This window comes from Falco biarmicus, chromosome 5 (assembly GCF_023638135.1).
Source record: "Falco biarmicus isolate bFalBia1 chromosome 5, bFalBia1.pri, whole genome shotgun sequence".
Taxonomy (NCBI): Eukaryota; Metazoa; Chordata; class Aves; order Falconiformes; family Falconidae; genus Falco; species Falco biarmicus.
Window position 1 is genome coordinate 516,171 of NC_079292.1, and position 13,094 is coordinate 529,264.

The 13,094-nt window shown below is 43.3% G+C and overlaps 1 protein-coding gene across 5 annotated transcripts in view; it reads left to right on the plus strand.

Annotated features, from left to right (window-relative positions):
* The first annotated feature begins 560 nt into the window (after positions 1 to 560).
* Positions 561 to 13,094, plus strand: part of PIK3CG (phosphatidylinositol-4,5-bisphosphate 3-kinase catalytic subunit gamma) — a 35,955-nt gene continuing 23,421 nt past the window's right edge. For 2 of the 5 annotated variants that reach the window (XM_056339843.1, XM_056339844.1), the window contains exons 1-2: positions 5,803 to 6,322; positions 7,040 to 9,055. In XM_056339843.1, coding sequence (XP_056195818.1) covers positions 6,305 to 6,322; positions 7,040 to 9,055 — 2,034 coding nt within the window. In that variant the 5' untranslated portion in view covers positions 5,803 to 6,304. The other 3 variants (XM_056339841.1, XM_056339842.1, XM_056339840.1) reach the window with 3 other exon arrangements.

Below are 13,094 nucleotides of genomic sequence, written 5' to 3' on the forward strand. Positions count from 1 at the left end.
AAATAAAAAGTAGCGGGGGGGTGGGGGGTGAGACAAGTAAGAGGCTCAACCTGTAGCAGGCATTTAATCAGACAGTGTGAGTATCTCTCCGGAGGAGGCCACTGTGCTCCAGAGCAGAATGCCACCCCTGGGGGAGTTGAGGGCAACTTAGACAAACCAGCCCAGCCCTCGCCGGAGGAGCCGCCGTCAGCCGCGGGCCGGGCCGCTCGGGCTGGCACTGGCCCCACCGGTGGCCGCTCCGCAGCAGCCGGCCGAGGCGCGGGCCGGCCCTTGGGGCGACGAACCCCTCTTTGAAGCCGCCTCGAGCGAGGCTTTGCTGCCTGTGCTGACCGCCGGACGCGTCCTGCGTGCCTTGTGCTGGCGGTTAAACCCCGCTCAGGCAGCGGCGGTTCACCCTACCGGCGGGGACACCCGCACTGCGGCCGATGTGGCCGTACCGGGCCAGCGGACCCCGCACCACGGCTGGGCTGCCCGCTGCCTCCAGGCGGCAACGCCGGGCACCGCGCTCCGCGGACCCGCAGAGCGTCCCGGCCCAGCGCCGGCCCCTTCCCCCGAGCCCCCGCCTCGCCCGGGGGAAGGGGCCCGGGCCCGGCCCCGGCAGCCGGCTCGGCGGGCCGCGGCTCGGGCCGGTGGCAGCGGCGGGGGCCGGGGCCCGGCGCCCCGGGGCCGCGGCGGGGCAGGGCGGCGGCGCCTGAGCGGGGCGGGGAGGCCCCACAGCCGGTTCCCTCTTTGCCCGGCGTGTGATTGGCGGCGGCTCCGGAGCTGCCTACCGCCGGCCATGGAGCCTCCCCTCCGGCCCCCGGCCCGCTCCGCTTCCTGCTGAGGAAAACACCTGTCCGGAGCCGGGGCCGCGGCCGCGCCGCTGCGGTGAGTAGCTCCGTCCCGGGCGCCGGCGGGGGCGGCCTGCGGACCCTGCCCCCGGCCAGCGCTGCCCGAGGCCCGGGCTCGCAGGTGGCGGCGGGGGCGCAGGGCCGGGGCGGCGCGGCCCGGCTCCCCGCGGTGGCGGTGGGCAGCCCCGCCCGGCCGGCTCCCCGCGGCTCCCGGCTGCCCCGCCGGGCTGGGCGCGGCTCGCCCTCATGCGGAGCCGCCGCTGCTCCCGCGGGCGCTGCGGGGCGGCGCGGCCCGGCCGCCATCTCGGGGCGGCGGGCGGGCGGGGCGGGTGCGGCCTCAGGGCCCGGCCGGCGGGGCCGGGTGAGGCAGGCGGCCTCGGCCCGCTGCTCCCCGCCGCGCCGAGGCTGCCGGGCTGGGCGCAAGCGGAGCGCTTGGGCCAGAGCCCCCTTCCAGCCGGGCGGGTGTGACTGCCCGCGGTCAGCCCGCAGCGGCCGCTGCAGCCCCCACCGCCGCGCCCTGGGCTGCCCGGCCTTGGCTCCAAGCGGCCCGGCTCCCCGCGCACAGCCAGGCCCGAGCAGGAGTTACAGGTGTGGTGCGGAACCTGCCGAGGGAACTGCTGGAGTGCCGGATAACACGGTGCAAAGCGAAGGAGCATGCTAGACAGCCGTAACAGTTCCCACGGGTCTTACGATCCATGAGTCATCTCTGCTACAGCGCGGGTTTTAAACAACAACTGTGTTTCCTTATCCAACAAATAATAACCTCTTGTGACTATCCAGTACGTGTAGACTGTAAAACCTTCCCCCACCACAAATCACCTGAAATAACAGCCGAGGGCATTTGGGAGCTGGTGTCGGTCACAGCTGCCATCTACCCGCCTTGAGCTCTGCAAAGTGTTGGGCTGAAGGCAGATGGCCCAGTCACTTGTGTCACTCTGGCTAACCAGAGCTTTGCCAAAATCCTTACCCAAGTTTTCGGAATCAGCTAGAAGTCACTGTTCGTTCCAGGAGTGCCCCCCAATAGGTATCTCTTGCAGAAACCAAAATATTCAATGGTCTGTAGTGAAGGGGGGGGGGCTGAAAGTATTGCAGCCGTAACAGGCATCTGATTGACTCGACAACCTCCTGACCAAGATGTTGTGCTTTATCTGCTGATTTGTGTACTTTTTGATTAAGAATGTGACTGTATTATCTATGAAGTTTACTAGCTAATGGGAACCTGCTCTGATTTAATTCCCATGAGAGCGACTAGTTGCTGGAGAAGTCCACAAAAGAATCAAGCAAAGTGGGTTTGGCAGTTGTGTTCATGCTTAGGGTATCTTGCCTATGTAGTTCAGCACTGGATCATCGCAGATGTAGGGAAGATACACTGTACTCCTACCCAGCAAACGCAAAGCAGTCCTCTGCTACAAGACAGTTCTGGCGAGTAGATACGGTATGCTGCTTGGAAAACTTCAGGTCATGTACGGTCATTTTCGTTCTGGTTCTTTTTCTAATTTATCTTTAAACTTTGTGAATATTAACGCATTATTATGTTTGCATAATGTGTGCATGAGGTGAGACTTACTCCAACAGAAGTGCCTGCTTTCTTGCAGGTTATATTGTCTGGGAAAAAGTTCACACTAAAGTGAAAAGAATAATTGTAAAATAAGGTTTTCGCATAGTGGATTAAGGCAGAAGCAGGAACTAGTATAGAATAAGCATTAAAATAACCAATGAAGAATAAGTAACTGGTAAAACTCTTAACACAGTCCCAACAAAGCAGTGAAGCTTGACAGATAATCTGGAATTTTTTTGTAGCAGAATATGCAAAGTAATTAATGATAGTAACACACTGTCTCTTTAAAGCATCTAACAGCCAGTGTTTTCAAATCATTTAACAAGTTTACTCATGAATTTATCTCCTAATCCTGCTGTGAATTATGTTTCAGTCTCGGTTACCGTAAACTGCGCTGGCTCCATTCCCTTCCCTTCTCTTCCCTCCCCTGCCAAACCACTTCTGCCAGTGATGAGTCAGATCAAGGAACTGATCCAGCTGAAAATTAACCAAATTTTGTGGTTGTTCTTATTATGATCAGTTTGCTGACCTGAGTGATGTGATAGGAATACGACTGAAGACAAAGGCAAGTCTGTTTGCTTGTCTTAGCTACCTTTTACAGGCCCACCTCCTCCTGCTCTATTGCATCCCATCAGGATTCATGGACCAGTGGTACCACAGTTCTAATACAGGGAAATTCGGGGTTGATGAGGCCTATCAGAATTATAAATTTAAAAGAGTGATTTTTTAAAATTTTGTGGTGGTGTTGTTGCAGTAGGCATATAGAAGTGTCAATACTCTTTAAGCAATGCTTAGGCATGACAAAGGTTTCAGGAAGTTCTTTTAAATGATTTTCCATTATAAACATCAAAGTTTTCTGATGCATATCCATGAGAAAATACGGTCTTGTCATGGCTACACATGGATTAGTAGAAAACAGATACAATTTGGTGTCACCCTCTGAATGAGGACACTTTTATGTCTGTCATTGCAGAGACTGATTAGAGACAGTCATCCCTCCAAGAATTGGCTTTTAAAGGGTCAGAGCTGAACTGGAGATGGAGACTGGACTGGACTGGATTGGCCTAGACATGACAGGTCACAGCCCAAATGAATGTGGGAGAAGAGACAGTCTTGTATGGGCAGTTACACAAGTGTCATACATTTTGCATTGTATCTGCTGCAATTTGAGGGGGAATATCTGAACCTTTCACAATATTGCTCTACCTGTCTTTTTAAGTGGATAAGTGTGTCAAACAATTACATTTCTTGAGCAATGTACAGTTTTCTGCTGTATGAGGTAGCGTTGCTGCCTTTGATTGTCTTGATAGTCTTGGTCAATGGTGTAGCGCTAGAATAGCTTAGCAGGAGATGGAATATTTGAGTATATGTGTTTGAAAAATTGATCTTTACGTGTATAGCATATGGTGGCAAGATGAGGGTATTTTAAATCAGTATGCTTTCTTAGCTCTGGCAAAACCCAATGAAATTGGCCCAGGTTTACTTAATAGGGTCAGCACAACTTCTAGAATGAGGGATATTTGCAAAAAAATCTATGTAGCCTGTTGGTGTGACCCCCCCACCCCCCCTTACTGCTAGTTACTTATGTTTAATTGAAAAATAAGCAACATGTTTTAGAGATTATACTTCAGAAGACAGATTCTGAAAAAGCCTTGCAAAGGTAAGCTCTCCAAAGTCAAGAAATTTGAAAACACAGGTTTTGAAAAATAAATTTTCCCCTTCAGCATTACTCCTTTTCCTACCCCTCCAGCTCCTTTTCCTTTTTATGTGAAACTGTCTGCTTCCATCTTCTCCGTCATCCTGGGCACTGCCATGAAGGTTGCAGGTGCTCAAGTTTTCCAGCAACTGAGTGCTTTTTTCAGATGAGAGGACGTCCAGAGGGTAAAGTGGTGTCTAGTGCTGAGATGCCCCAGAGACTGGCTGATGAATGCTGACAGGCTGCACATATGCAGAGGATGAGTGTTGGAGATGTCTTGGGCAAGATGGGTAGATTTCGTGGCAGTGACAAAATGTTTGGGGCAACTTCACCAGTGCCTTGAGAAGTTCCAAATCCTGGCTCTAAAAGATAGAGGGAGCTAAGACTGAGTATGTTTTCCCCAAACTCACTTCCTGAAAAAAAGAACCTCTAAAAAGAAGTCAGTCTTAGCTGAGAAGCAAGATGATGCTCTGATAAAGAAAAGCTACATCTATGGTGGAGGGTATTCTCTGGGTTTTTTTTTAACTTTGGCAAAATCTGAAAATTTCAGAGGTTGTAAGCAGCATATTGGAGGCAGGTAAGAGACTCAGATTTTTTTTTTTTGCCAATACAGAGAGCCCTTTTTTTTTTCCCCCTCCTTTTTAATAAGAAAGGTGCCTTACAAGATAGGAAGCATGCATATGTTAAAAAAAAAACCAAACAACAAAACAAATACATCACCATTTCACTGTTGCTAAAAGACTTCTCAGTTGTTTCAGATTTTTTTTTCTCAAAAATCTTAATTTTTGTAGGCTATGTACTGCTGTAGGATATGTTACTGCTCTTCAAAATGGTCAGTGTTTCACTGGAAAAGTCATAAAGAAAAGGGATACAATTAGAGGATTTTCTGTCTTTTCTTTCTGATTTGTACATGTTTTCCAATTTTTTCCTGTGGGGATTTTTTTTAGTAAAGGAACAGCTCTTCAGGTTGTAGTTAACCACAAGGATTAGGGTTTAAAGGCCATAGTTTAAATTCTTCCCAAATTTTAAAATATCATATTTAGTGGATTTCACTGTGTGTTTTTAATCATAAATGAGTGAGTTGAAAATATTAGGAGGAAGATGACCTGGCAGTTCTATTGCTGAGTTTACCCTGCAAGATACCTTGGCAGTACAGAGACTGGCTTTAAAAACTCGCAGGGGTTTAAGTTGGGAGACCTCAAAGGGCTATCAACATGAAAACAAAAATAAGGAAACATTGCGGATTTAATTGTCTTTTATCTACTGTTTTTATTTAACTCTTTTATAAAGTAGTTAGGCTCTCCAAAATATACTGTTTTTAAAATGTTTTATTTGGATTCATTAGATTTATTGCCTGGGTTATTCTTAGGTGTTTTTAAAAGGCTTTAAGCATGTCTTCTGTGCATGTGTGTTAAAATTAAATCGGTGTACTGTTAGTGTATTTTTAATGTTGTAACAGGAAAAGCATTCTGACCTTTTTTTAAATGAGCAATCATATGTATAATCAACTTGGTTAAAACTTCCTTCCTGGTAAGTGCAGCACTTCCTTTGCATCTGGATATGAAGGCGAGCAAGAAAAGCAGAACAACTTAAACAAAGAATTTCTTTTTTTGTGAATGATCTTCCTTTAAAAATATAGGAAATTCAGCTATAAAACAAATGAATCTTCTTCAGCAATTCAGCCTTTATTTTATAAGCAGGTAATATTTCTTTGTTCTTTGTCAGTTATAGAGGTGGTGCGTCCATAGTTGTTGCTTTCCGGAACTTGAAAAAAGAATTTTACTTAGCATGCTATGTTGTTTCAGTTTAACCTTTTACATTTTCATCTTATTATTTTGTTATCTGCTAAGGCATTGGTATATTTGATTTAGTTTTTCCAGCAGTTAAGAGAAAGATTTTGTGTATAAAAAGCGTTGTCTGGAAAAGTTCAGTGTGTTTCTGTAACTTAGCTTGTGCAACCATGCTCGGTCAGTGCTGCCTTCCTCTTCCAAGCTTTCAGTGAATAATTACCACTTTAACATTGTTCAGTGAGGATTAACTGTAACAGTATTTTTTGTTTACTGAAAGCTGATAAGGTAGGCCATTCTTGTTCGATGTTGTTTTACAGGTGTTCTAGGTGTGATTTGGTTTATAGAGTAATAAATCAGCATCAGCTTGGGAGGTTTTTTTCTTCTGTAACAAACTATTTGTTTATACTTGAAGTATTTACTTTAAAAATGGATGGATGTTATCAGTCTGGTGAGTTGATTTAGTTTAAATAAGCACATTATGCATACTAGGCTTGAATTTAGAGGCGTGTTAAATACCTGTCTTCAGAAGTAGTCCCTGACTTTTGAATCCTAAGGGCTTTTTTTGGTGTAAGTCTTATTCCTCATCGCTAAAAAGAGAGGCAGAGGAAAGTGGGAGTAGGCTCACCTCTGTCCAGCCTGCAAACAAATTGCTTGATGTTTTGCTTTCCTGGAGCTTGGTAGGGCCACTTTCTGCTCGTAGACAGTAGCATGGCTTTTGATTTCTATGAAAATACACTTATGTTAATATCAGCAGCATCAAAACAGAGGAGGCAGCAGAATAATCAGTGCTTGAGCAATAGAAGCAAGAACAGATCATTATGGAGGAAATACAGAGTCAGACTGCTTATCCTCGGTGAAATCTGGGAAGGCTGTTTAAGAGCTCTGTTTTAATTATTAAATCACTGGAGGGTTGGTGTTTTGTTGTTGGGTTTTTTTGGGGGTTTTTTGTTTTTTTTTTTTAATATTTGGTATTGAATTGAATATATTACATCTGAGGTGGTTTATGTAAGTCAAGTATTTGTGACCAGAAAATCAGGGGAAATATAAAAAGCATATATATAGCAGGATTCTGACTGGCCTGTGATTTTAATTAAGAAGATTTAAAAAAGAAGAGTAAAGAAAAATGTAAATGAGAAACTAATCAAGTATTTGTATGTTTTGCTAGATTTCTTCTGGCATGGAGTTGGGGGATTATGAACAGCCTGTTGTTATGAGAGAGGAAAACAAACGAAGGAGAAGAAGAATGAAACCTCATTGTACATCGAGTAGTTTGTCATCAATGGAACTGATATCCATTGAATTCATTTTACCTACAAGCAACAAACATACTAAAGTACCGGAAATGATGTTACTTGAAATAGCTGGCAACTGTACAGTCGAGCAAATGAAAGCACAGATTTGGATGCGTGCAATAGAGATGAGTCAAACCACAGACTTCTACCATGCGTTCACCCCAGATCAATTTATTCTGCAGTACCAGAAGAAAGGGCAGTGGTATGAAATTTATGATAAACATCAAGTATTACAGACCTTGGACTGCATACTGTACTGGAAAGTACTACAGAAAAAGGTAGGCAAGATCTATGTTGTCCAGAAACAGAAACCATCAGAAGAAGTTCAGGAATTTCAGCGGCAACTTAACAATTTAATTGGTTATGACGTCACTGATGTAAGCAATGTGCATGATGATGAACTAGAATTTACCCGTCGCAGATTAGTCACTCCACGAATGATAGAGGTAGCCTGTAGAGATCCTAAATTGTATGCAATGCACCCATGGACTACATCTAAGCCACTCCCAGAATATTTATTTAAAAAGATCACTAATAATAACATTTTCATAAACATACATAGAGGAACAACTAGCCAAAAAATTAAAGTGTCGATAGATGACACTCCAGATACGATTCTCCACAGCTTTTTCACAAAAATGGCAAAGAAAAAGTCTTTGATGGACATTCCTGAAGATCATAGCGAACTGGATTTTGTTCTCAGGATTTGTGGCAGAGATGAATACATTACTGGAGAGACACCAATCAAAGATTTTCACTGGATAAGACAGTGCCTTAAGAATGGGGAAGAAATCCACCTCGTCTTAGACAACCCCCCTGACCCGAGTGAGGATGAGGTTCAGAAGGAGGAGTGGCCCTTGGTGGATGACTGTACAGGAGTTACAGGTTATCACGAACAGTTGACTATAGATGGAAAAGATCATGAGAGAGTCTTCACTATCTCTTTGTGGGATTGTAATAGGAAATTTAGGGTGAAAATAATTGGCATTGATATTCCAGTTTTACCGAGAAATACTGATCTTACTGTGTTTGTGGAGGCTAACATTCAACATGGGCAGCAGCTCCTTTCACAGAGGAGGACTTCATCAAAGCCTTTTACTGAGGAGGTTCTGTGGAATATTTGGTTGGAGTTTGATATCAAAATCAAAGATTTGCCTAAAGGAGCACTCCTGAATCTTCAGATATACTGCGGCAAAGCACAGGGACTGTCCACAAAGACCAACCTTCAGTCACATGAGTCCCCCAACTCTGATTCCAAATGCAAAACTCAGCTTCTCTATTATGTAAATCTTTTGTTGATAGATCACCGTTTCTTGCTACGCAGTGGGGAGTATGTGCTCCACATGTGGAAAATTCCAGGCAAGGGAGAAGAACAAGGAAGTATCAATGCAGACAAACTCACATCAGCAACTAACCCAGATAAAGAAAACTCAATGGCTATCTCTATTGTGCTGGACAAATATTGTCACCCAATTGCCTTGCCCAAGCACAGGATAACATCAGACTCCCAGGGCGACAGGACACGAGCTGAAATGCCCAACCAGCTTCGCAAGCAACTTGAAGAGATCATAGCAACTGACCCACTTAATCCACTTTCTCCTGAGGACAAAGAACTGTTGTGGCACTTTAGATATGAAAGCATAAAGCACCCCAAGGCATATCCTAAGCTGCTTAGCTCTGTGAAATGGGGACAACAAGAAATCGTGGCCAAAACATACCAGTTGCTAGCTAAGAAGGAAGTTTGGGATCAAAGCACTTTAGATGTTGGACTCACAATGCAACTTCTAGACTGTAACTTTTCGGATGAAAACGTCCGAGCAATGGCAGTTCAGAAACTAGAAAGTTTAGAAGATGATGATGTTCTTCATTATCTTTTACAGCTTGTGCAGGTAAGGTGTATTTGCATGCTTGAACTCTGCCTTCTGGGAATGTTTGCATGACCCCATCATCATTCCCCTGTTGGTAACACTAGTTAGTAATCCCTGGTTTTGAAGTCTCCGGCATTTAGTCAAAGCAGTGGTAGTAACCAAATTAACCCAAAACACACTTTCTACATTTCGCCTTTTGCCTGTGTTGTTATTTTTATGTTACTGTAGGCTTGTGTCTTACAGTTCATATCTTGCATTTACAGTAGTACGTTTTTCTGGAAATTGTCAACACTAGCACAGTTATGATGGGAGCAAAGCCTAACTGTGCTGTCTCTAATTCTGTTCTTATCAGGTCTGAATCACACAGCATTGAAGAATTGTTGACCAGCTGTAGCAATATTTAGAAAGAGTTTAGACAGAAAGAAAGTAAAAGCAGATGTTGACATGGGCAAAGCCTGAAGATCAACCTGGGGTTGGGTTTTAGGTCAAGAATAACTGTGTAGTTACACAGCATGTTGCAGTGACTTCAGTCTTTTACTTATAAGGGCACCAGATTTAACTAGAAACTTCTAAAAAATTTTAAAAAGTAAATAAATTGTTGCTAGGACCCCATAGTAAGATTAATTCATTCTGGGAAGTTGGGTGAAAAATTGTGGTTTTAATGACAGTGAATCACCACTGTATCGATTTGAAGCGTTTATATCAGTTATACAAGAAAATCGGTTTGTTTGCTTTTTTGCAACACAGTGCCAGAGCTGGGCAGCCTGTCAGCGGTAAAGTTGTGTCTGATGGCTGATGAAAGGTGTAGCCCTGCAGTTCTTCCTGGTAAATGCATCCCCTGAAGCAAGGCAGCACCGCAGGCTTCCCAGCACCTGGCAGGGCACTGGTTCCTGAGGAAAGGCTGTTGCCCTGCAGAGCAGGAAACACTTTTTCAGAGAATCAGAGGACAAAATTGGCATTCAAAATTAAAAAAAAAAAAAAAAAAAAAAAGGAACTGCTGCAGTCAGGGAAACTGCGGGATTGGGCTTTTAATTTCTGTGGGTTCAGAGAGAGCCCGGGTTCCCAGGAAAATGAAGTTAGTATTTCAGATTTTGCTGCACATCAGTAGTGCTTTAAACAAAGCCTTCTTAGTCTTGTCTTTGCTTGTCTGAAGATTAGGCTCCCCAGGCAGAATTTATGCACTTCTGCATTAACCAAGGGAGTTGCTACGGTTACCTCATTGGGCCTCCCACGTAGCTACTGCTATATATATGCTTGGCTTGTGAGCTTTTGCTGTCTACATGTGGCTCAGCAATTTTATTCGCTTTTATATCCAAATTAGGAGTTTGGGATGGTGATTCGTTGATATCAAAGTGCCTGAGAGAATGGGGGAAATACTAGGGTTTCTACCATTTGTTTTTGAAATTATTTGTTTTCAGGAAGTACAGATCTGGAGAGTTTTAAAAATAAATCTCTCTAACAGTAATTTAACTTACTGTAGCATAAAATCATAGTAGCTTAACTTCATTTTTAGTAAGACATGTAGTAAGAAATAAAAAGATTGCTATCCCCCAAAAGGAAAAAAAATACTAGATCCCAGCTTTTACCTCTCTGCTCCTTCCTTGCTTTCCTTCCTTGGCTAACAACAGAGCATGGGCCATCAGCATCCTGCAGGAAATATATTGGTACCACAGTGTATTTGAAAATCCAAATTTTTGGGAGAATGGATGTCAGCCATTCCTGTGCTCTAATGGACACATCTGAGATGCCTCTTCTGCAAACAATCATCACTTTTCATGTGCATGCCTTCATGAAAGCTTTATGGCTTATTTCACTCTGCAAAGGATATTCCCGTTTTACCTCCCATTCGAGTTAGAAATCAAACAAACATTTTATTTCCCCCCACATTTATCCCAAATGGAAGCAGCCATGCCATAAATAAACCTATTGAGTTTTCTATAAAGATCTGTTGTTCTCTGTGCAGTTGATAAAACATGGATAGGATAGTTAAAGTACAGCACAATCCATTTTAAACCAAACACCAACGACTGTACTGGTTGTATATGGCAGTGAGTAAAGCTCTTCTGCTGAATTGACAAGAAAAGGTATGTGCAGGGACCTGATGGAGTGCCAGCGAATGGGTTTTAGTGGGTAGCTTTTATTATTGCTCTTCAAATGCTGATATTTGACTTTGTGGGGCAATAAAAAGAAGAAAAAAAGAAAAATGTGATTGACTTTTAAAATAATTATATCTAAAACTTAAGCATAATAAGGATGCGCATAATAATTTTTTCTAATACTATGTTAAAATACATTTGCTACCTTTAATCTAATGAGGTTTTGTTCTGAAGCAATGGCCGGTTGCTTGGCTGTATTTCATTCTTAAATTGTTTTTCAGGGATATACACCAAGAACATTCAGTAAAGTATATACCAGAATTAGTTTTTTACTAGGCTTTCTTGGAACTGTAAGCAGATCTGTTTGAATTTATGTAATAATTATTGCTTTTGAGTGCCTTATTGCAGTGAAAAATAACTTTTATTAAAAACGCCTTGTATCTCATAATGCCATACACAAAGTAAAAGGGTCTATATATTTTAAAATCAGTTTACGTTTATGAGTTCTCATTATCTTTCCTAAATAAGATGGTGTTGCTTGGGGAGATAAAGCAGTATTGCAGAGATGGTCAAGACAGTTCTTGCAGAATTAAGGAACTGTAGAAGGGCAAGTTTGGTGCTTGGCTTTCTTGTCTGTCTGTTCACCAGCAGCTGGAAAGAACAAGTCTTTGTAACATTTTTGTAAGTTGGTTCATTCTAGAAATTTGGCTGTAAAAGCTTGGGTTGTGGGGTTTTTTTCCTTTTTTTTTTTTTCTTTTTTTTTCTGTTGAATAAACCCATAGGAAAATTTACTATTTCAGAAATAGTGTTGATATTTTAATAATAAAAACTACAACTGTGTGCTGCAGTACTTGTAAGAGTTTATAAAACCCTATCATGAGTTTGATGAATTTAGTAGACCTCTGCTGATGGCTCGGTTGCTTCTTTGCAAGCTGCAGACCAAAGTGATCTTGAAAGAGCCATTATATTCTGTTGAAGAACTATCGCTAGAAGTTTGCATACTTTGTTGCTTCTGAAAGCTGAGCATACTACATGCACCCAGCTCTCTGCACATCCCTTTGTTTTCCCTTAATCTTTCTAGTGCCTCTTCCTGGTGCTCTGTTTCCAGAACCTGAAGCCATTCACCAGCCCCCTCAGTCCACAACAGGGATTTTGTGACTGTTCCAGAGACTGTATGCTTCTTATTTCTCTTTTCTTGCCATGAGATATACATGCATACTTTTTTCCTGCCATTAATCTTAATAGAAATCTTTTATAAACTTAAGTCCCTCAAGCAACAGGGAAGAAGCTGCTGGAAAAAACACTTGAAGTGGACAAGTTCCCTGGTACAGCCCAGTACCTAGAAGTATGATAATTCTTTGGCAGACCAATTCGCTTGGTTATTGGGGTGGGGGAGAGAATAACAGCAAAAAAAGTCCAATCCTGGCACTTAAAAAAAGTTGTTGACTTTTTGTTTCCACCCTTTTTTGGTGCTAGCTTGGAAATATCTGTGAGCTTGGGTGGAGGGGAGCGGCTGTTGGAAGAGAAAAAACATATCTGTGCTCACAAGTCATTAAAAAAGCTCCGGTGAAGTTTTCTTCTTAATTGTACTCCATTAATATAGGATGTGTATCAGAGCCTTTATTCTGTTTTGTCATTCAGTGAGGGGCTAAAGGCCAGATTAGGTGCTCCAAAATACTGCTCCAGTATCCCACGCTTGCTGCGGAAGCCAGCAGTGAACCCTAGCACCCCAGTCCCAAAGTGGTGGATAAATAATAAACCCAGTGCTTTATTATTGAAAATTTGTATTAAAAGAGTGATTACAAATACATGATTTCATTTGCCAGTAGTCTTTTTAAGCCTTCACAGTGTCAGTCAGACCACAGACTGTTTTCTGATCTTGTTGGTTTTTGCTGTGCCCTGAGAATGATGCTGCTTTGTTCACATGCCTTCATATGCTCGGATCAGTCTCGCTGGTTAGCAAC